Source organism: Thunnus thynnus, chromosome 1 (assembly GCF_963924715.1).
Source record: "Thunnus thynnus chromosome 1, fThuThy2.1, whole genome shotgun sequence".
Lineage (NCBI taxonomy): Eukaryota > Metazoa > Chordata > Actinopteri > Scombriformes > Scombridae > Thunnus > Thunnus thynnus.
Window position 1 is genome coordinate 7,778,789 of NC_089517.1, and position 25,207 is coordinate 7,803,995.

A 25,207-nucleotide genomic window follows, 5' to 3' on the forward strand; every position below is an offset into this window, starting at 1 on the left:
CATAAACTCCACAAATCAAACGAGGAAGAGGATAAACTGAGGGCAAAGTTCAGAAAATGTCTTGTGCGGTTACTGCGGCGGTGCTGACCTCTCATCAGTGTGTGTGTGTGCGTGTGTGTGTATGTGTGTGCGTGTGTGTGTTTGTGAGTCCGACAGCCAGGCAGGCAACTCCTTCAGACTCAAAACAAACACCTCATTGCACACGGCTGCCTCCAACATCTGTCCGCTTTAATAACTCATCCCTCCCCTGAGCCTGACAGAGTGGGTCGACTATGTGCTGCGCGTGTGCGCGTGCACGTGTGTGTGTGCGTGTGTCAAGGCTCATATCAATGTGACCGCCGCTGATTGTTTGTGTTGACAAGACAGACAGGAAGTGTACTTACGACAGTCCTGTTCATCCGAGTCGTCCTCGCAGTCGTTGTCTCCGTCACACACCCAGGAGCGTCTGATGCATTTTCCGTTGTCACAGTGGAAGTCCAGCGGCGAGCAGGTGGGAAGCACTGCAAACAAACAAGTCCGTTAGCGTGAACAAACAAGTAAACAACCTGTGAAGCCGATAGGAGGAAGAAAACAGGAGAGGAGAGTTCGCAGTTAGTTTTAAGAGAGCTATAATATGAGTTGTTTCAACCTTTTATGTCGTTATGCCTTTTGCTTTATTTCCTTAAAGTGGAATATAATTTTTGTTATCATTCATGTCATTTATTCTACTACAGTTACTACTATTATTCTTTATGTTTGTATGAGATAAGAGAGATTTTAGGGAGCAAATACATTCTTATGCACATTCTTGTTGAAGTTCTGACACATATTCAGATTAATTCTCAACCTAAAGTGTTGAATTTTAACATTACATCATTATGACATCACATTATATGAATGACAACATAGAAAATACATTTATAATAGAATAAAATATGTCTGTTAGAGGAAAATTATAATGGTTGACAAATACTGTACACTAATAAAAACTATAAAATGTCCACACATCTGCTTACAATGACATTATAGTGAGTTATAAGCATTTTATTAAATGTTTATATATTGCTAATTAATGCTAAACAGGGGCACTTAAAGTAAAGTGTTACCTTCTATATATTATTTTATCCTTTTGGCTAAATCTTGGCTAAATTGTGTCAATATGAATGAATAATAAAGTGTATTAAAAGTGAGTAAAGTGAACCAGTGGTGACGTTAATCCAACACAATGAAGCCTTAACCAGTGTTACAGTCATCTCTCCCGCGTGGCTTCTGACTACAGTAGAGTTTGACGAGCGCAGTTTCAATTCACAAGGTTTTATTCTCTTGCCTGGTCTCAGCTGATCCGGATCCTGCACCCTCACACCGTCCCCACCTTCTTACCCTGAGACCCGGAGAGTCGAGCTGCACGGAGCTCGACTTCAGCTCAGCGCATTCCTGCTTAACTTCATATCCGCTCTAAGTGCAGCTACTCGCTATCTAAGCAGAGCCCGAATGACTGGCCCTTTGTCATCCCCAGACAGAGCTAATTTAATTAGAGAGGGATGGAGAGGGAGGAGGAGGAGGGAGGGAGGGAGGGAGGGAGGGAGGAAGGAGGAGAGGGAGCAGTAAAGTCCTTACAGTGGACTCTCACTCGCCTGTCGATACCAGATATGAAATATTGACTAGGCTGCGCAGACTTTATGAAAAATGTATGACGTCACGCGGCGAGAGTTAACCGCCGAGGCAGACAGGCGGCGGACGAGTGGGGTGAATTAAGTGAGTGTGTGTGTGTGTGTGTCGGGGTGTGGCGCTGGGCTGCAGGAGAAGTAAAGCCCCACTGACCCACATACCCCTGCATGGATATAACATTATTCAGAGAGAGAAGAGAGAGAGAGTGAGACATATAAGCAAACAGAGCTCGCTCACCCCTAAATATTCTTTCTTTATATTCTTCTTCCCCTTCAGATGAACTCTCCTGTCTGAAACTGCATGACCACACTGCTGGTTTGGCTCTATTTGCATATACTGTATAATACATTACTGCAATCAATTTCTTTATTTGTTTCCCTTCAGGCATCCGCTGGCTTCAGTTTTATTCCCATGCGGTGCATTAAAAACATTAAGGTTGACTTCTGCTGCCAAAGAGCGACCCTTTTATTGTTTTTCATTATTTAACGTGGAGATGACAAATAAAGAGTCCTTAACTCAAGGTCACTACGTAGCGTTCCTTTGGCTTACATGGGTTAGGTTCAAAAAAAAAGAAGGAAATGATACAAGATGGAAATAACTCCGAGGTATCAACAAAAATATAAATGATTAAAGCCATCTTTTTAAAGCAAGAAAACAATACAATAATCTTTTCATGATGCTCAAATTCTGGATTTGATGTTCTCAGAACATACGGAGGATCATCAGTGGTTTTTTTACTCCCTAAAGCCAATAATAGATTTTTGGATTTGTGAAAATGACCCCATATCATGAAAACTTTGCTGAGAAATAACAGACTGAAATGTTGACAAAGCAAAGAAAAATGTTTGGAAAGGTGCATTTTTTAATTTTTTTTTTTTTTTTGGAAAAATTATTAGAGCTGTAACCAACGATTATTTCCACTATTGATTAATTTGTCAATTATTTTCTCCATTAATCAATTGTTTGGCCTATAAAATGTCAGAAAATGTTGAAAAATGTTGATCATTGTATCCCAAAAGCATAAGGTGGCATCATCTCTTCTCCAGTTTACTCCAGTTTCAGTTTCCTATTATAGATGACTAAATAAACCAGAAAATATTCATATTTGAGAAGCTGGAATTAGAGAATTTTGACTTTTTCTTCTTGAAAAATGACTCAAAACAATGAATCAATCATCAAAGTAGTTGGTGATTAACTGAATACTCGGCGATTAATCGATTAATCGACTAACCGTTGCAGTTTTGTCTAATTTGTTTTAATCTTCTATGATGGTAAATGTCTGTTAGTAGCACAAAACAACAATTCAGATATTTCATTTTTAATTTTCTGACGTGTTACAGAACAAAATGATTAATCTGTTAATCAAGAACTAATCAGCAGGCTAATAAATAATGAAAACAACGCTTGAGTGCAATTTAAACTACATTTTTCATTTAGTTTTGACACAAACAATCAAAATCAAATTAAAAAATTATCAACCGTTTCCTCCAGACTGAAACATGCAAAACCACCGGTATGTTCCAGCCTAACATTCACACTTTCCTCTCTGTTGTTATGATTCGCCTTCAAAACACAAATTCGGGGTTCGGTTATTTGCCAGAACTGCTGCAATAAGCTGGAACTGAACTGGGAGGAGAATTCCCACAGATCCACTGGTGAAACATTGTGAGAGACACCTGCGCGTCGTCTGGAAAGCTCTTTTTTTTTGTCAGCTGACGCGGTTTGATGCGTTTTGGACGCACGTCTGACCAGCTGTGAGCAGATTTATGGTCTCGACCAACAAGGAGAGAAAAAAAACGACATTTCAATAAATAATTCCGATGAAGAAGAAGAAGAAGAGAGGAGCTGTCGTAAAATGCATCGCAAGCTAAATAAACAGTAGAGAATTGTCTAGGCACACAAATTGGGAGAGATGCAGAATCTATGCAAATAAATACTACTCTCTCTCTCTCTCTCTCTCTCTCACACACATACACACACAAACACACACACACACACGTGCACGCGGTAGGTGGGGCTTGATCCTGGTATCAGGTGGATCAGCGGGGAGCATGCTAGGGAAGGTTGATGAGGTCTCTGGGCACTTTGATCTCTCTTATCACACAGATTCTGCTCAGCTCAGCGTTGCTCCGCTTGCTACCGCTGCATTCCTCTGAGGCTGACACACACACACACACACACATACACACATTAATTAACACACTCACTCACAAGAGCCCCCCCCTCCCCCCTCCCCTTATCCTTAACTTTGTCCGCCGCTTGTTGTTCTTTGCATTCTAGGAATCGTTTTATGATGTTTTTTCACTTGAACTCCAACCTTCCTCATTCCTACGATTCCCAGAATGCTTTTCCACTTCCAAAAGAAAAAGGGGGAACCTGTGCGCTGAACATCCATAATATTGATGATGTATTTTTTTTAAAAATACGATAAAAAAGTAAGAGCACAGACAGAATGATGCATTAATTCACAAGAGAACAGATGTGCAACACATTCTGTTCCCGCATTGCTTCATTAATTATATAATACCGTCACATCCTCCGGAGTATAATCACATAACAGTTGATGATAGAAACACATGCATGATATGTTTCTGACTTGTTTGCTAAAAATGTTTCCTAAAAATCTGGATTAAAAAAAACAGAACTGCTTGTTCGACTTCCTCAGCAGCCCAGCGTGACCCTTCCAGGTGATAGAAAAAACACAAACACACACACACAGAATGTTTGTCTCGGTCACGCTGCGACGCCTTTACGAAATATTTCCCCCAGAACGTTTACCACACACACACACACACACACACACACACACACACACACACACACACACACACACACACACACACACACACACACACACACACTGACCTTCACCCATGGGCTTTTCTCATCCGCGTTACAGAATTCCCACTTGCATTCCACAGGTCATTCACACACACACACACAAACACACACCTGCCATTCCCATCATCATCTCTCTTTCTCTCTTCCCCCTTTCTCTCTCTTTCCCCCTCACACACACACACACACACACACACACACACACACACACACACACAGTCACTGCCTGTTAAAACTGTTTATTGCTCGATCTCGATCGATCGTTCTGTCAACTGATAGAAAAGTAAATGACGATACCGATGAGTGAATTTATCTTTTCCTTCATATAGCGAGTGTGAATGTTAGTGTGACATCACAGTGAGCAATCTGAGCACTTCTGTCGTAACTCGTGATGAGAGTTTGCTTTTTTTCTCTTACATTTTACAGACACTGAAAACAACATATTTAATACTGTTTTTAATAAGATCATATCGGTTTTAAAGGATTTTCACCTGAGATTTTGTCTCAACACGCTCAGATTCGACACACTGATGCCAAAGCGGATAACTGTAGCGGAGAAAAACAGGTTTGATTTTTCTAATATTCAATATAAACTGTGATAAATCCTTTACTTCTCTCCATAGATGAACTGAAAATAGCCACGTCTATTTTTGCACGCTTATCGACTGTATCCAAGCGAGAATGTACATGTCTGGCTCGTACATGTCTGGCTTGTGTGTGTATGTGTGTGTGTGTGTGTTCCGTGTCTTTAAGAAGATGTATGTGTGTGTCTTTAAGTGGCCTTGAGCAGCAGAGTTAATGGCCTCCCCTTTACTGTACTACAGCAGAATCAAGTGGCTCTAATGGGACCGATATATCTGCCTAAACATCGCTTATCACGCTGACTCAATGGATGAATGGGATGGACAGATGAGAGAGAGATGGAGAGGGAGAGAGGACACTGTGTCTGACTGAAAAACAGATGTGGACCCTAAAGAGCGATAGAGGACGTCTGCGCGTCTAAAACGAGAATATTTCATCCGAGGAGCTTTAATAAAGGTTTTCTCTTTCAGTCCAAAAAACAGGTCGTTTCACCTCCAGATTACTGTCGTCTCTACTGGAAACACTTACTCACAGTGGAAATCTGGAGATCTGTGTCCTTTTTTTTGAAAAAAAAAGTTCTTTTGGCTCCGTGTTTGACATTAAGCAGCCAGACAAACACACACACACACATGTACACCTGTATGACAAACTACAGAGCTTCACAGCAGCGGGTTTTTGAGGGTAAACTGTGTGTGTGGGGGGGGAAAGGGCACCTTGATGTCGCTGCCAGAGACTGAAAAATATGTCTCGCAAATAAATACGTTTAAAAAAAAAAAACATGAAAGGCAAAAAAAAAAAAAAACAGCTACTGCCAAGAACGAACAGCAACAACCTGTGTGTGAAAATATTAAAGTCGAGCTCGACACCTTTCAACGCCGTGTGTTTGTTAAACACTTTGACAGAGACATCAGTCCTTCCATGTAGCTGCTGCTTTTCTCCTTTTTATTATATTTTTTATATCAAAAGTTGCCTTGACAAACACCTCTTTACAGGAAGAAGCTACTTGGTGTGATGTCACATCAGGATACCGACGTCTTTTTGGTTTCAAGCTTAAGTTTTTCAGGTAAAACTATAAGAAGTGGCTAAAGGTCACTGTGATTTTTTTCTTGCAGCCTTTCAGATCATGACTGCATCTGCATTAGTGGAGACTTTGTATGAGATGTGGACAGAATTATAAAGTATAAGCATGTACAGATAGGCATAGCCAACAGACAGATTCAGCAAGTTTGGAGACAACTACTAAACTTAGCTGTAACTGAGTTGACTCCCCTGACTGTCTCTCACCTCCTTCACTTTTTTGATACACTCTGTTCACAAATTATTCATGTTCTTGCATGTAAAGAGATTCTCCTCTGAAGCTCCAAACATTTCTTCACGCTGCTCTCTGGTTTCTACTTCTCTCTTCACTTCTCACGTCTCAGTTTTGCTTCTTTATTTCTTTTCCTGAAGGCTCCAACGAGCCACATCTGCAGTATTCAAGTCGAATAGATTTTTCTTTCGTTTCGCAAACCGAAAACAAAACATTTCTAATTGTGGATTTGAATGCATGATTTAACTGTTGGGGGCAAGCAGACCACTGTACCACTAATCTGGGTCACGCAAGTCAAAAAAGTGTGCATGCAGCACATCAAACCCCATCATAACATGTTTGAATTACATTTTTCTGATATTTTAATAGTTTATAAAGCCTTCACATGTATTACTTTTATCAATTTAAAAGTATTTCCCTCGTTCCTGCCCCGACACCGCCCTCAAACTCAAAACAAATCCCCTCTGTCCCTCTCATCCATCTCAGTCTCTCCTCCTCCTCTCTACTCGCTCTTTATTTTCCTCTCACAGCCGATCCCGACAGAGGCGGCTTATCTGATTCTAGGCAGCTCTGGTCGGTAGCCAGCGCATATTTCAGTCCGTCAGAGCACAGCGGCGCTGCCAGCACAGTTTTTCTTGGCAGAGTGTCCGGGCGGCGGCCTGTGTGATGGGCTTTCTACCGTCCTCCTCCACCTCTACAGTAAATAGACCTCCTGCCTCGCCCGGGCCGCAACGCCACTCGGCATTTATAAACCCATCAAAACCGAAAAAACCTACTGCAGAATCAGGTACACCGACTTTCTGAGGCTGACATCAATCTTGTATATAAGACTATATATATATATGACTATAAATCATAGTCTGATGTATCAAACAAATTACCTCAAAACTCCCAACCAGAACCTGGATGTCACTTTTTATCCATCTTTATATTTTCTCCTGTGTCTGAACACTGAAAGAGGTTTTCCTCACTGTAATCATCCTGTTCCTGTTCATACCGGCTATTAAAAGAATCCCTTTCAAACTCACTTTCAATGTAGCCTAAGTGATGGAGGCCAAAATCCACAGCATGTCCACACAGTCATTTTTGTAAGAAAATGCATTTAAAAGTTTATTTGAAGCTTATATGAGCTTTTAACCGTCTGAGTTAGTCATATCAAGAGGATATCTGCCACATTTACAGTCTTTTTAGCATCAAATTCCCTGTTTGTGTTTCCCTGTTGAGTTGCTATGGAAATATAGTAACAAAAATTGGGACTTTGGCACTAAAAAAGATTGTAACACTGAAATATATCTACTTGATTTTATTAATTTGGACAGCTGAAGATTCATCTTAGCCTCTCATAAACTTTTAATTTCATTTTTGCACATACGGAGGACTGTGGATGACCTGACTGCTATTTTAAGACAGACTTGAGAAGTTGTGAACCCGTCCTTTAAAGCAGCACCATGATGTAAAAATACTCCTTTACAAGGACGAGTCTTGCTTTCAAAATTTTGCTAGTGCACAAAAGTATTAGCAGCAAGTATCAAATATAGTACAAGTACCTCAAAACAGTACAGTACTTCAACTGAATGAACAGCAGAACAGGCATCAGTGTGTGCATGAGTGAGTTTTGCGTCGACACCATCATAACAAGACATTTTACTGCCCATCACGCTAGATTAATGCAGAAACATTTGCATGTTGCCATGACAAATCTCTGCTGAGTGCTTGACACCAGCGAGTAACACTTGAGTGCTGTCATCAAGACGCAAACCCCCACTCGTTTCTTTCTTAAGAGGCTGAATGTCAGGAAACACTCTAATGCGGTCTAATGATGACATTATATGACTATTAGGATTAGGAGTGAAGTTTATAATTTCTCTAATGTTGCCTCGCGTGTCCTTTGGACATCCACCTGCAGCTGGTAATCCATCTCTTTATACAGATTATACTTGGGCTACTTGACTGGTTTACTGGCCAGAGGATAATTATTTTTGCAGGTATAAACAGGAGGGAAGGATTAAAGTGATAAGGGGTGCTACAAAAAAGGCTGACAACAAATGGAAATTCTTTCAAAAAGAGGTAGAAAGACAACCTCGAGTCAGAAAAAGACATGCAATATCCTGTAAGAATATGCACAAATTGCAAATAAACTCACAAGTCTCACATTATCATTAATACTATATTTGTTTCCAAGCAAGATTAGACATCTAAAGTCTCCAAAATTGGGTGCAATGTTCATAAGAATCCTCAATACATCAGTGAACAAGACACAAATCTATATATAAAGTAGATGACAAGCTATTCTTACAGTCTCTCCGATGGTGGCGCAAGGAAATAGGTCACATGGTCATTAGAAATTTTCTTTGGACCGTGGATGTGCTTAGTAAATTTCATGGAAATTGACCGTAAAAGATTTCAATATCTCTTGTACAAGTGGAAATTGTGGCCTGCTAGATGAAAGATCACCTGAATCATCGTTCTCAGGTGACCAGGGACATTCATATCAAATTATTTGGTGATCTGGCCAGCAGATTGTAAGAAGATACCTTGCTCTGGATCAAAGCGACCATCCCTTGGGGCAACCAAATTAACTGTCTGTGTGTCAGTGAAGCTATTTTTGATAACAGGATGGTTTTAGAAGATGTCAGACAGGTAATAAAGATGCAAACAACACACACAAAACTGATTCAGCCAAAGCAAACAGCTGTGGTTGTCTGGTTAAATGACATTAGATGAATGCATGTTTCTACTTAAGACATCAGCAATGTCAACACTTTTCACATTGAGAGCAACATGATCAACAAGTTACCAAAAAGTCCCAGAAGACCATTCATTCATTACAAAATTTCTTTTTGGCTGAAGAAACATCAACAGTCAATCAAATCTTGATAACTCCCTTATTACTCTGCCAGTATCGTTTTTTTTTTTTTAATTAGCAATAGTTCCACCTGGCAATGCTTTGTATATCTTTGCCTTTTGCTGTCATGTCCGCAACTAACAAACTATCAATCATTTTTATTAGATCTGTCCTTTAATTATTTAGCCTATAAAATGTCAGATACAATAACAAGTTCATACCGCAAGTTCTCAGAGCCTGAGGTGACGTCTGCGAAAATGTTTATTTTATCTGGCAATCAAGAAATCTAAAGGAATTACTGTAGTTACATTTTTAGAAATTAGACTGATATGAAATGAAGTATAGTAAAGAAAAAGCATCTGACACATTTATCCTCACAGCAGTCGGTGGGTGATTGATTCTTAGACCACTGACGTCCTTCATGTAAATCACACAGCTTCATCTAAATTTGCTGTCTATCCCTTGTCGTTTGGCACAAACCCAAAATGCTGCCAACCTGTAGCAAATGTATTCTTTTTAGAGGTCAACTCTGTCTTAAATTTGGAAATTTTTTACCTCTCTGACCTGAGGAGGAGCTGTCACATCATGGTCATGAAAAATATCCCTGGTTACCTCATCTCTGTCAAGTGCTAAAGGTGCTTATTGATTTTTAAACCACATCAATTCTGAGAACAGAAAAATAGTAAAGTGACCGTGTACGACTAAAACCATCTGAGAAGCTGAGAAGTATGGAGGTGTCAAGGAGGCCAATGGATCACTGGATGTTGAGGGGAAGTCAAACAAATGTTAGAACTGTCCTCCTTCATTTCAATGAGCAGCACCCGGCAATACACTGCGTTGTCCAATAAAACATGTGCAAGCGCATATTCCAGGTAGAATACCTTATCTTGTGCCTGTAGCATTGAGTTATTTCTTCTGTTTACCCATAAAAACAGAAGCGAATGACTACTGCAGTGATAGCAGTGCAAAGTCCTCAAATTTATTTGATGTTTCGTATTTCATTTACAAACTGGTAACACATTAACACCAACACACTGCTGTTGTCAGTCTGAACTACAGCCCATGCAATACATTGGCATGCAAAATGCAAGTTGAAACAACATATTTTAGACAGTTGAGCAGACAATAACACAAGACCTGCAAGGCTGTCACTCTTAAACATAAAATATCCCAAAATTAGAAACATTGTCACCATTAAATAGTTTGTCCATCAGAGAGCACTGACAAGTTCATTTTTCAACTGTAAAATGTCCCAGTCACTAGACTGGATTTTAAAACTGTCAATTATCAATGTCATTATCATTATAGGCCTCAAAAATCCCATATCAGTCTGGCTTTAGTCTGAGCACAAGTTAAATCTGCCAAATTGCTTTGTAGCACAAAAAAAACAAAGAGGATATGGCTCTTCAAGAGCAAAGAGCCGAAGCTGACAAAGTTTATGCTGACGGCAAATGATCAAATCAGTTCTAACATGTGTGAACAAGACTTAGACACATCAACCAATATTCTCCACCTTGATCATGTTTACTCTAATTGAGGGCCACATCAAGTTATCGACTCTTTACTCTTTCTATTCACTTCTTTTGATTAATTGTACCACATAGCACTTTTTAACGAGGTCATATTATGCCTGTGGTCTATTTACAAAAATCTGCGTGTTTTTATGGTGAAAAAGCACCTAGTTACAGCTGTACAAGCCATGGATGCAGCCCTTCTGTCTCCTCCTCCTACTCAGCTTGAAACGGGCTATTTTGTGACTGCTCAATGCCCCTCACTTCTGATTGGCTGACTGTTTTCTGAGTGACACACATCCAGGACAACCACAGGTAACTGATTGTAGCTTACTGTAAAACCAGAGCTCTGGGTAAAACTCACCAGTAAATTGCGAAATGAAATGAAAGGGGTGCACATAAATTAGGTAAATAACATAAATATATGTTGTTTCTTTCAGGAGGGGGCGGGCCACCCCTCCAAGGCAAAGGTAGGGGGAAACACTGACCATATAGTTGTGACATCACAACCTTACAGATGTCCAAACAGCTTGTTAAAAGACATAGTGTCTGAATACAGGCTGTGTGCATTTCTCCATGGACATTTTGATACTTCCACAGTATTTATTTAGCACCTAGACCTGCTTTATAATCAAAACAGAAATGGAAATCTCCCTCAGCATAATGGATCCTGTTTAACCCTGACCCATCACCTCGGCTTTATTTATTTACGCAAAGAACACATTTAAAACCTACTCAAACAAGCTAGTACAAGATTTACAAAGAAGGTAAAGCCAGGCCCCAGACCAACAAGCTCTTTGTCTCTCTTCTTATTTCTGTCTCTTTCTCTGCCCTCAATCAGCCTCTAATCATGTCCTCTTCTGTGTGAACAAGTGTGCTTGCCTCGTTTACTGAGCAGGGAGTAAATATTTAGGAAGGGGGCGGAGGAGAGGAAAGAGCTAGCATTGGGCGGGGGTAGGAGCAAGGGGGGGGGGGTTGTAGGAATGAGAAGGAGGCCAACAGAGGATGAAGAAAAAAGAAGAGGAGGATTATGCTAATGTGTCCAAACAACTACGGTCAAATCTTGAGACCAAAAGACAGACGGAGAAAACAACAAGACGAGAAGAAAGAGACAGGAAGGCCGACGAACTGACTGAAGGAAGAATTTCAACCACATAGTGAGAAATGAATGAGAAAGTCTCGGATTAAAAAAAAAAGAAAAGTGAGTCGGGTTTTGCAGGTTTCCTGTGGTCAGAGGGCAGAGAGAGAAGAGGGATGCGGGGGACAGAGGGAGGTATGGAGAGAGGAGAAGATGAAGGGGTGGAGGGAGAAATTGACACATAGAGAAGGAGGGAATGGGGTCCTAATCTTCTCCGCTCCTGTTTTCGGATCAGTTGAGCTCCCGTGGTCACAGCTGCTTTCTGATTGGCTATAACTGCAGAGAGTGGTGGATTAAAGGAAGGAGGGGGTATTTCTTATTTTTTTGCCCTTGTGAGAACCAGTCTGAGTTTTAGATATTTGGAGTAAGGACACTGTGACCGGTCCTCACTTGTCTTTTTCAAGGGACTAGTCTCAGGTTTGGTCTTGGCTTTAGAGTTAAGATGAGAGTTAGTTTAAGCCAGAGATACAATAATACCATAATTTGTACAGCACTTTGGTAAATTCTAGTTGTTTTTAAATGTGCTCTATAAATAATCTTTACTTGATATACTTAATGCCTTTCAAAATCTGACACATTCAAAATGACATTTGCCGATTAGAGATTTTCTTTGCTGACGATGAGATGAGATTTGTATAGATTCCTGTCAGAAAAAAATCAATCGTGTCTGATAAACTTGTGAGTCGAGAGGTGAGAGATTTTTTTACTCCAAACCTCAGCACATTACAAGATAATGTGTGCAGACTGTTCACGGTGACCTCCCACAATTTAGGCCGGTACACGGTCTTGAAGGTCAATCATTACGATCTGATGAAAGTTAGAACTGACCTTAATCATGTAAATTAGGTATGTATTGCAGTGTTGAACTTAAATCTGAGCTAAACTTACTTTCAGGGCATGAAAACAAGGCATCTGTAGGTTTGAGAAAAGACAGTTTAACACAGTTTAACACAGAATTATCAAAATAACCAAAATCTGTGAAAGTTATTATGTAACTGGACATGAAGTCTGTGTTTCATAATCAAATAATAGGCAGACTGTATCATTTATGTCCTGAATTTGTCTAAATGTGGATATTCATGTCAGAAAAAGACTTCCTCTCAGCTGTATTCAAGGCTCATACTTTTCAAGCACTGAAATTAAAAATATTTATTTTAGGACCGATGCTGCTATGCAATTCAACTTATGAGGTTGTGATTTCCAAATGGGAAGTCAAATACACACTATGCTTGGCGTTTCAGTTGTGAGAACACTGTCGCTAGGCAACTGACAACAAACTGACTTCTCCTTGCTCCCTTTCCAAAATGGTGAATGAGTGTCTTTCTTTCATTTCAACATCGTTTTAAGGAACAAGAAAGTAGTACACAAAAAAATGTATAGCCTATTTATTTTTTTCAGAAACTTCCACAGCCTTCAAATACATTTTTTTTAAAAAACATTAAAGAAAAACAGGTCTGAGAATATTTTCTGTGGTGAAGTTGTTATTGATTCTTCTCATGAATATGGTAAATCTAACGCCACCTGGAAGCCCCGTTATATCTGACAGATATCCTGAAAATGCATCCAACGGAGGGTCCTCGCAAGTTAGTGTAACAAATGCACGTGTGAGTGTATACCTGTGTGTGTGTGTATTTGAGTTTATAGTACACACCCGTTCCCCAAACCTCACATACTCGTGTGAGCCGGCAGCAGAGGAAGCCAAACCTCATGCGGCGCTTTCAATCACGTACAAGAGAGATTTCAGAATCATTTCCTCTTCCATTTCATCTCACATCCACCCCAACAACACACACACACACACCTTCCTCTGCACCCCTGCCTCCTCACTCTGGTCAAAAGCGTTTACTCTTTCACAACCTCACCCCTTTAAACTCAGCGGGAATCCGACAGTGTGTCCGCAAATCTGTTTGTGTGTTTGTGTGTGCTTACTGCATTGTAACTATAATGCAGAGAGAGAGAGAAATAACTTGAAGGATGGTCTGAATCAGCGAGGGAAGGGAGGGAGGAGGAGGAGGAGGTGAGAAGAGACGAATGTTGAAATGGTGAAAGCAGAAGATGTATAAGTCTTCCAAGGTTATCCGGTCCTATCTGTTATGGTTACTGTTGTTATGAACAACCTGTATCAGCGTGTGCTAATAATTTTTATTGCCTTGAACTGGGAGGAGAGATCAGGAAAAACTGAGAAACCAGATATGAGATAGAAGACACAAACATAAATCAGACTCAATTAGACTGTTTGCCTCATCCACTATCAGAGTATCTGCAGAGTTCAGAGGGACACATTTAAAAAGGAAAATACTGTTCTGATGGCATCGTGTACAAACTAGCTGGACATATGAACCCTTAACATACAGGGGAAAGACATGCGAGAAGACTTCAGGACAGTTTGGTTACATTTTTAATGGTTAAACTGGGTTTTTCTTATCATTTGCACAAACTTCTCATGATTCATTTCACCTCCAGAGCACAGCAATAAAGTCGTGCAGAGCTGTAATGATTAGTCAATTGACAGAAAATTAATCAACAACTATTAGTTACATAAATTAATAATTTTGGGTCATTTTTTAAGAAAAAGCCTCTCAAATGAATAATGGTTTCTTTAGTCTTCTATTATAGCAAACAAAGCAGCAAAAAAAAGAGTTTCAGTGGATTATAAAGAGAGCAGTAACAAGTTTAGGACCTCGACATGAAACAGGCATCAATCTTTTCATCACTTTCTCTGTCCTTGTCCCCTTTCATTCACTTTCCACTTCACTTTGCCTCCTCAGACTGTGCAGCCCTCTACACAATGAGCGAGCACTTAAACGCATTTGTCATTTCCATAGGAACCACATGCACAAAGCAGCAGCATAATATAACCTTCCTTCTCCTTATGAGGGTTTATGGATATGGAGCTGGCTGCCAAGAGCATAAACATATATGTCTCTAATGGAGCCAAGCTTCATGTCAAAGAGTCCCTCACAGCTCATACATCTGGCCTGCTATCAAACACAGTAAAGTGTATTACTCTGACTGTGTGCCACCCAGCGCTCCATACGACCCGCCGAGCTCAGACAGCTGTATCGATGAGGAAAAAAAAAAAAAAAAAAAGGAGTGTTTTTAATTCGATGAAATGTCTGCGCGAGTTATGCCTTCATTAAATTTCATCAGGGCTAATTAGTGTCCTGTCCTTGAGATGTGCGACCCTGTAACGTACTCTTCCTGCTCTTCCGCTAGTGAGGCGTGAAAACAGAAGGTTAAGGTTACTTTATTATCTCCCATAGGAGAAAACTGTCTCGCATTAAGAGAACCGCTGCATCAAAACCAGACATTACAATAAAAAAGGCATTTAATAGGGACACATGTGCAAACATTGGCCTGAGATAAAACAACCCAGCAAATTAGTCACAAAGCCATTCACACTGTTAAAACTTACAAAAGATTCGAATATCTCAAAACATTCACATTTTAGTGCATGAATGAAGCAACAACTCATCTCACTTTACATGCTTACATACACGAGCGAGCGGTGGAAACTTCAGTTATCATAGGGTCTCCCTGCTGTTCTGTCCGTCCTCCAGGAGTCGCCCATTAATAAGTTTAACTGACAGAGGGACAAATGAATGTTTATAACGGTTGCGCTTACACAAAGGGACCCTGTACCTCCTTCCAGAGTTCATGAGTACATTCTCAGAGTTCAACTAATGGGAACGGTCAGATAAAATCCTGTTGGCCTGCCGAATAGTGGACTGCTCAAAGATGTCTTGGGGAGTTAGGGGTATGGGCGTTCCCATAATTTCCCCCTGCCATTATAACCAGACTAAATATTTGTGCTTTAAACTTGACCATTAGGTTTTCAAACCAGCTGGTAATACCATAACGTAAGACGGACTCTATAGTAGCTCTATAAAAAAAAATAACATAATATTCCTGCAGACACCAAAAGCTCTGAGTCTCTGAAGGAAATGGAGGCGCTGATGGATTCTTGTACAGACACTTGGCACATGTTTGTGCCAGTTAAGCTCACTATCAATATGATTGGCAGGGAGATAGCTGTAGCGTCTGTAGTGATGTGGGTGTTTGTACCAGACTGTCATGGTGAAGAGGAATTGAGCCTGAAGACAAAGCTCTTGATTTACCGGTTCATCTTTCAACCATTAAATATTGTTATGAACTCTGGATAGTGACCAACACAATAAGATTGTGTATACATGGAGCCAAAATGAGTTTCATTCAGTGTGTCTTGGCTCAGCCTTCGGCCACATTCAGACTAAGATTAGCCTTCCGTGAAAAATGTAGCCCCCTCATTCAATTAAAAAAATAAGGCCAGTCCATCCCAACTGTTACTCACACTGGATTTTCTGGATCATATTTGATGTCTCATCGGTTCTGAAAGCAACAAGCTCCCACCAATGTGTGGAATACTATATTATTCAAAAGGGTGTGCTGGAAAAACAGGGTTTTGTACCTATAAAATTAGTTTTGTAAGCTTGTATATTCATATTTGTACCTGGAAATTCTGTGCTACAAGCTTGCTTAAACAGTACCAGACAAAAGGTTTGGACACGCTCTTTCATTCAAGTGAATGGGGAAACTTTTGACTAATACTGTACATACTCACAAGCTGAACATTTCAAGGTTTCTGACTGCAATGTGCAAAGTTACAGGTTTCAAGGTTAGGTTGAACTCACTTCTTTGTCTGCTCGGCCATGTTTATGCAGTTTGTGTTTATTCCAAACAATGCTGAAACAATGAAGTCACTGTGACTTGATATTCGCTGTGGAGGATTACACAAGAGTTGACTAATTAATTTTCATACTGTACTGAAATGAATAGAAATCAATCATCCAGAAATCAGAAACTATACAGCAATCATTTGAAAACGGTTAGCATAAATGTAGAGAAAATAGGATTCGCAGTTAAAGGCATAAATAAATAATCCCTCTCACTCATCACTTATGACCCACTAGAAGTGTGTGGAGGTGTGTTTATTTGCAAGGACCCCACCATCTGCCTTTCATTTATTACCATCTCATTGTTTCGCTGTGTTCGGGACAGTTCTGGGTGTCAACCTTTGGGCAGTGGGTGTGTAGCCCCCAGCCAATAACAGTACGCAGAGTATGAGGTGGGGACTCTATCAAAACCTAGCGACCAGGTTACATCGCTGTCTCTGCCTCTACCCCTCGCAGAGCAGAGAGGCCACAGTGGACAGGATGAAGCTCTGCATTTACACAAAATCTAGCAATGCGGCAGGGTTGTGCGGAGGTGTGGGCATGTTTATTTGTGCTTTAGAACGCAACCGCCATGAAACAATCAGAAAATAGTGTTTTATTTACCTGATTCTCTAGCTCGCTCAACCACGCCTGCTCTCTCTCGCCTGCTCACTCATTGAGCCAGGAAGGAGGGGCCAACTTTGAATGCTGTGTGTTTACAAACAACGACCGACAAATCCCACATAGTATATCTTTAAGGGGCTAAACTGGCAAACACGTGGGTACAATCCTTTAACTTAAGATGTTTTTTTGTTTTTTTTTGTTTTAATGGGCAGATTTATGATCACCCAGCAAAGACCTCTCCCCCCTTCCACCCCGTGTGGTCCACTATAAACAGACAGATGTTACATGTGAGGTGAAGAGGAGAACCGGCGGGCTGTAAAGTCCATTTCCTCCTCACCTTGACCCTCCAGCAACTCCTTTATAGTAAGATAGAGTTCCTACACCCGACGTTCACAACTCCACATACTTGAGTCGAACACAAACGCACACACATACACACACAAACGCATGTACAAAGGGAATTCACGCATGCTCTTCTCAGTTCCCCCCGTCAACTCTTCTCCACTCCCTCTTTGGTCTCTGAGCAGCTATGAAATTTTATCTGAGGGAACGAAAGCACAAAACACACACACACACATAACAGTCACATCTGCACAAGACAATTTCCACATGATTCCCACATCGTAATTAGATCAGAAGTTTACACAGACAGCTTCATAGAAAGTCTACCACTTTGTCTCCGTTCCTATTCTCCTAAATCACAGAAACACACACACACACAAACACACACACATTCCTCTTGTGTGGAGCAGGACAATTGCGCTTTCTCTCTAAATAGTTAAATTGGTATAAATGATAAATACCTAATCTGTGTTAAGTTCAAACAAAGTCTGGATGCCACAAACTACAACGCCACAGTTCTGCCGAAAAAGAAGTATTCCTCTGTGTTTATCTGCGTGTGTGGGTTCATTGTGATGCTACGCTCTCACGGTCGCACGTCCGCAGTTCCTGCTGAATTGTGGAAACCGCTCTCTCTCTCTCTCTCTCTCTCTCTCTCTCTCTGTCTTTCTCTCTCTCCCCATCCTTTGCAGCCCCATAAATTCAATTCTTCGCTGTGTTTAGAAAACGCTGTTAAAAACTATAAAATTTCACTCCTCGGGTTTTACGATCCGACTCGCCTTAATTCAATCAGCGTAATAGAAGCTGAGTCACGTGGGCCGAGACACACACACACACGTACGTACATACACATGAAAAAGGCACACACTTCTGACTATGTGATCTGTTTTAAAAAGGGCTTTCAGTTTATAACACACGGAATTGTGAAAGCAAACAGAATTTTCAAAAAAGCAAACACACGACAATAACATGGTTTTTCAGTCCGGTTAGTTGGGATTTAGTGAAATGTGACAGCTGGAGGACACTGTTAGATACTTAGAGCCTTTTTCTTCTGAATGTACAGAGAGTGGTCTGATTTTTGGAGTCACAGAGAGGATTTTTTTTGTCCCATCAACAGTTCAAAGATATTCAAATTACAATAATATAAAAGAAATCAGCAAATCCTCACATTTGAGAAGCTGGTACAAGAGAATTTTTGGGCGTTTTTGCTTGATATATGAGCTAAATTATTAATCTAATTAATTGCTTGTCAGTTGAATAATTTCTTACAGGATTAACTGTTTCAGTATTACTACAGTACTAGAGCCAGCCAAGGCAGTAAACCAGATTCATGACTTACAGCACAAACACGGGAAGTATCCACTTAGCACATTTTTGATCAAAGATATGCAATTTTCCCATGACTAAATACTAGGGGTGTAAAGTGTGTGTTTGTCTCCTGCTGGCTCGCTACATTTCCCGTTCACATACCTGCTTCAAACCATCCGCCACATTCCCACACACTGAAAGAAATGTCGGTACCACCATGATCACCGCTGCCTGTCGTTTCCATTTGCAGGCTTCAAAAACACGCAGCGGTATCATAAAATATCCCCGGGGGAACCACACATCTTGCTACTAATTTATGAAAATGATGTGCGTGCTGATGGGAAAGTTACCAGAAGGAAGCTTCAACACAAGATGAGTAATGCTAGTGTTGGCAGCTAACGCTTCTTCCTACTGACCCCTAGCTCCCTAGAGTTGAAGGTAAAAAAACTGTTACTGAAGCCACAAGCTGTTTTATTTACATGGAATCCATATAGCCAACGATCAGGTAAACAATCTAGAGTCTCGCTGCCAATGTTTAATACTGTTTATGTGGCAGAAGACAAACTTTTCTGGATTATTTAGTATTTAAAATAAGTAACGAAGACATAATTTATTGTTTAAGTCACATTTACAATTAAAAAATTTCTAATTGCAGCTGAATCTTATCGAATCAGCAGTGTATCGCAGTGTATCGTATCGTTACAAATGTATCTGTATCATTTTTGAATTAGATCATGGACTGTGTCTCTAGATACTGATCACCTTGTTGTAGAGGGAGAGATACACACCCCTAATAAATACATGAATGAAGTTGATCTGGACACTCTCGGTGTGTGAGCAGGAATATTTGAATCTACATTGCATTGGGACTAAACACTGAACGGCTCTAGATGTATTATTCGATATCTGGCTACAAAAACAAATGAATGTTTGCGATATGAGCTCCGCAATTAAAAGATTGACCAGAGTGAGTGGAAGAGGATGACTGTAGTGCGACTGTAGCGCGAGCGGAGGATTGATCAGACGGTAGTAATGGATTAGAAAGGTCTAGCCAGATGCTCTGATATCTCTCAGCTGCTTCCATGTGTCTCCTTAAATAAGTAACGCAGATCAATGCGTGGCAATCAGACCCACTGAACGTTCAACCGGCCGCAGATCAATAACACTTAGCATCCCCTCTCCCAACCCCTAATTAGCTTAATGTGACAGAGAAAGACTGATGGAGAAAGAATATCAACACACACATACACACACATACACACACACACACCTCTCAAAGAGGCTTACCAGGTGTCAAACAAAAGGGCAGCATCTGCTTCTTCTGCTCCATGAGTGAGCAGGAGAAAAAAAAAAAAAAAACAAGCCGCTCACATTTGACATTTCACATCGATACATAAAAGTGTAAAAGAGGCGCGGCGGTGAAGATCTCCTCCACTTGACAAACTGACATGCTCTGCAGGAAAATACTCCTGTCTGGCTCCGCTGCCAAGACTTCCCTCCAGCCAAACGCTATATGGTGCCAAAAGTCACTCAAGCATTTTTCTGCGCGGGGCATACAGCATGCAGAGCGCCTCGGTCTGCTTCTGCATCAGAAATACTACCCTGCCTGGACCAGTGACCCATTCACTGTTTGACTGGGTGATGATGGGATCCATATGGGCCTAATTATATATTTTTTCTTTGTATTATAAGTCTTTACTTATGCAGGAAACGTCTGCCTGTGCACACTTGTGCCTTTCTAGCAGAAGTCATGCAGTTATACAAATTTACACCAGGGAACTGTCTAGTACAAACAGAGTCTTGGTTAAGTGGTGGGGGTTTAATGTCTTGCTCAAGGGCACCGTGATAATATAAAGAGGTGAATTGCTGATTTACTCTGAAGAACTACAGTAGTAGCAGTTTTTGATACTATCAAGTTAGATTTTCTTTCTTTTATTCATTTATGGATCTAAAAAAAGCATTAAATGCAAAGATAGAAAATCTTAAAAAATGAAGTTAAATTCGAACTAATTAACCTAGAATAAATATCCATATCAAAATGTTAAAAACAACAATAACAAACATCTAAGGGTGGGTATCAACTGATCAAAATGAGTGTGTAGCACATAGCAAGTGTCAAAAACTGTTTACTTGCTGATACTTTCTATGTGCTATTAAAGGTTAACATTGAATGTCGGGTCAGATTTGTGATCTTTTTTACTTATTCTGTGATCAGACCGTGGTTTAAAGATTCTAGGATTATTTTATTAAGACAAAACAGATGCTTGCGTTCATACATCATTTAACATTTGAGAAGTTTGGCTACTTTAATTCAATGAAAATGTAGAAAAACATGTTTATTATAGTCCTGACAGTAAGGTATAGTGTAGGAAAAAGTGACTTCTAGTAATTAAAATCTGACAGGTTATAAATCTGTCTCTCTAAACAATCGGGGGGAAAAAAATGTTTTGACATTAGAGGAAAAGGTATGTTTTATCATCTCTCTGAAATGGAAAAGTCACTGTCAAACTTGATCACTCACCAACTGGGCAAGCATGATTTTCAACTGGATCACAAAAACCGAGACACGTGGATCGAGCATCAAACTCAATAAATAGGCCACGTCGATGTCTGCCGCTCCGGTCGCTCGGTAGGACGGGTTCAACGTTTCTAAAACCAAACTCAAACTCTCGATTCGACATATAGCAGCTTCTACTGGCTGCTTATTGCATCGACACTTCAAACCGGACGTATTTAGAGATAAGAAGCCTTAGGAGAAGTCAGAGCGAGATAGAAAGAAAGTGCAAACTCACTGCATCCGTCCTCGTCGCTGTGGTCCCCGCAGTCGTTGTCTCCGTCACACTGCCACTGGGCCGGGATGCAGGTACACTCCCCGAACGCACTGACCGCACACGTGAAGTGGTTCCTGCCGCATGAACACTCAGCGCTGCCCTGAACTCCTGCACACACAGAAAGGGAAGAGAGGGTTAGAGCTAATCAGCGATTCAGTCAGTTTATACAGTAACTAACAAGCTAATTTTCCCAATTTACTCATCACTGACTTAAGGTTAAAGTATTATATGAACAGATGGACACATTTCAGTTAAAAAAAAACCAAAAAAAACCTGCTGCTGATTCAGACAACACAGCATTCAGCAGAACTCAAAAAAGTCTGAGCTGGATGTTGAGCAGAGTGGGGAGTCTGAGAGGGGAAGGCATTCACTGTGACACACATGTATGACAGGACTGCGGTTCTGTCTGTACTCGGGCCAAACCCAGGAATCCAGGATTGAATTTTTCTCAGCCAGATAGTCCGTATACTCGCTGCAAATTCACAGTGTTTCAATATTTGTTTTAAAGAGGGGGTTCGCCACGAAGAACTATGCAAATAAAATTATGCAAAGTAGGAAATTCATTGGTCGAAGCTGCCAAAAATACACACATACAAGTATTACAAAATAAAAGCCATTGTCGACAGATTAGTAGTAGGCTACCAAAAACACTTCATGCCATCTGAGGATGAGGATGTGTTCTTAACTATTAAAGTCCAGATGAAATGAAAAATGCCTTTTAAACCCTTTTAGATCACATCCCGTCATATCGTGCACCTATTTAATATCATATTATAATATCACGACATCCACCGATCAATCAATCTTCCAACTTTCAGCAGCACAGAGCTAAGATTCATTACGACACACCCACTTCTCAACGTTCAGATCAAATTCCTCCTCTCTCGTTTCACTTGGAAATACGTCACAGTACGGAAGTCAGATGCTCTTGAAATGCTGTTTCATCTGGACTTGAACTATCCCTGAGAGAGATTTAGAAAACCACAGCCGAGTGTTGAAAATCTTTTATGTTTTAGTTACAATTAAGCATTCTTACTGGAAGAAAAAAAAAAAAAAGTAGAAATGCTTTTTTGTTAAATATTAACAGGATTTTTCTTCTGCAGCTTCTCTGTCACAACTCCGACAAGCTGTGTACTGTAAACCATACAGTCATGCACTATGTCACCGAGCAGAAATGAGACTTCACAAACTATCTGGCCTGTAGCCATACTGCAGTGTGTGTGAAAGTGATTAATATGCTTTCAGCTGGACAGTTTGTGCCATACAATGAGAGCAAAAAAAAAAAAGAAACACATTGGATCTTAATATGAATGGCTTTCATTAAACGAGGCTCTTCTGTGTTGTGTGTGTGTGTGTGTGTGTATAACAGAAGAGACGGTTTGAACGTGAAGCTGTAGCGCCTCGGGTACTTTCAGTCCTCGGAGTGAGGAGGTTTTATAAATCTGTGTATGTTTGCGTGTATGAACATGTACTGTGATGTTTCCAGCTCAGATCCCTTTGTGATAAGTAGGACGGAGCGTCTCTTTAAAGCAGCGACTGATTTATTCAGTGGATTTTACCCTGAAGGGTCTCCCTGCCGCCCCCCCTTTAAAAAAAAAAAAAACACAGATGATATGAGACTGTTGCTGGACTGTACTGACACCTATCAGTCCAATGATTAATGAAGTGATTCATGAGGTTCATGGGCTGAAGAATTAATAATTAAGACAATTTACCTGTCTGACAGAAAACTAATCAGGTGTGATTTAAAATGCGCTGATGACAAAATAACATGTTTTTTTTCTGTTAAAAGTTTTTTTGCTTGCAGTGAAAACTTTTAATACTTTTATTCTTGACTCATTAGAACGGCGGTTTCCAACATTTTTTAGCTTGGGGAACGTTAAAAAGGGATTTGTGGCTCCTTGTCAGACATTACACGCCCATGTGATGTGAACAGTTAGCCAAACAGTCACTTTTATTTCTTTATTTCTGAGTAAAAAAAAAAAAAAATTAGAGCAAAGTCTCAAAAATGTACACTGAACGTCAGCCGATGAGAGCTGCGTGTGACAGAGGTATCCGTGTGATCTCTCATATATCGCTAACTGACTCTTCTGAATCAGCCTGTTCACATCTGTGCACGAACAAACACGGTATCCCAAAATACGTAGACAAACAAACACAAGGTCCCACCACGGCTGAGAAAAAAAAAACACAGAATCGCCACATCTTCAGACGCATCACAGCGAATCACGTCCAGGGAAGGAAATAAATAAAGGTTTCCCATTTTGCTCTCACTTTGAAGCCCATTAATGACCATCTGTGTGTGTGTGTGTGTGTGTGTGTGTGTGTCTATTTTGCTGAAACTAGCCTGCCGCAACAAACCCAGAGTTTCTTGGAACGCGTATGTGTGCATGGATGTGTGTGTGTGTGTGTGTGTGTGTGTGTGTGTGTGTGTGTGTGTGTGTGTGTGTGTGTGTGTGTGTGTGTGTGGTTCCTGGCCTCCTCACAAAGGCATCAGTCAACCCAGGAGGGCCTGGCAGAGTGAGCTCAGTAACCTTCAGATCCCTCCCACAGTACTAAATTAATGGCCTCTTTCTTTTTTATTTCCCTCTCTCTCTCTCTCTCTCTCTTTCTCCTCATTCTTCTCTTTTCCACCATCCCCTCTTCACACTTCCCCTTCAGCTGCCTCCCTTCTTTTCTCTTCTTCCCTACTTTTTCCCCCCCTCTCCCCTCCCCTCGTTTCCAGAACTCTCCTTCTTCTCAGAGGGAAACGGGGATGGCGTCATCCGAGTCTTCCCGTCTTTCACATTGTCTCGATCGTTTTTTTGTTTTTTTTTTGCACAATCTGTCATTCTGCGGTCCGAGAGTGTGACTTTTACCCTCCGTGACTGACAACCAAGGCCTGAAAATCCCAAACAGACTGGATCCTGATACATCAGTACACTGACAATAACTGCAGTGCTGCAAGCTGTGCCGGATTTGTAACTTTATGCTTGTCTGTGTTTTATTTAGATATATATGTATATGTGTGTGTGTGTGTGTGTGTGTGTGTGTGTGTGTGTGTGTGTGGGTGTGTGGGTTTGCACTGGGGTAAATTAGAGTCTGTGAGTTAGAAGCAGAGGTTGTGTCACATGAAGCCACATCACAGGCCGTACATTTGTCAAACATGCTTTAAAAAGCAGAATCCACCAGCTCTAACCAGTGCCAAAGAAACTTCAGCGGGAAACCATCACTCACTCACACACACACACACACACACACACACACACACACACACACACTCATGCATGTGTGTACACCAGGGCTGGGAGAGGGGTTGGGAGATATGATGATGATATCGGGACAATACCGCAAGATGTTGCCAACAGGTAGAAATGTTGATGTCCTGAGAGGCATCGACCCCTTTAATATCTCTGGTTGTATTAAACCAATGAAATGTGGCAAATCAATGATCAGGACTGTTATTTTTTTTATCAAATGGTTGCTCACTTTCTCAGCTTTTGCTTACTTCCAGGTAATTTCATTATCTACTTTGCTACGGCGATATGAAAATCACATTGACGTG

At 40.7% G+C, this 25,207-nt stretch overlaps 1 protein-coding gene across 3 annotated transcripts in view; it reads right to left on the bottom strand.

The window, feature by feature from the left end:
• lrp4 (low density lipoprotein receptor-related protein 4) overlaps positions 1–25,207 on the bottom strand; it is a 118,662-nt gene that overhangs the window by 44,204 nt on the left and 49,251 nt on the right. For all 3 annotated transcript variants that reach the window (XM_067572624.1, XM_067572537.1, XM_067572705.1), the window contains exons 2-3: positions 21,625–21,771; positions 384–500 (exon numbers count right to left, since the gene is read on the bottom strand). In XM_067572624.1, coding sequence (XP_067428725.1) covers positions 384–500; positions 21,625–21,771 — 264 coding nt within the window. The remainder of the gene's footprint in view (positions 1–383; positions 501–21,624; positions 21,772–25,207) is intronic.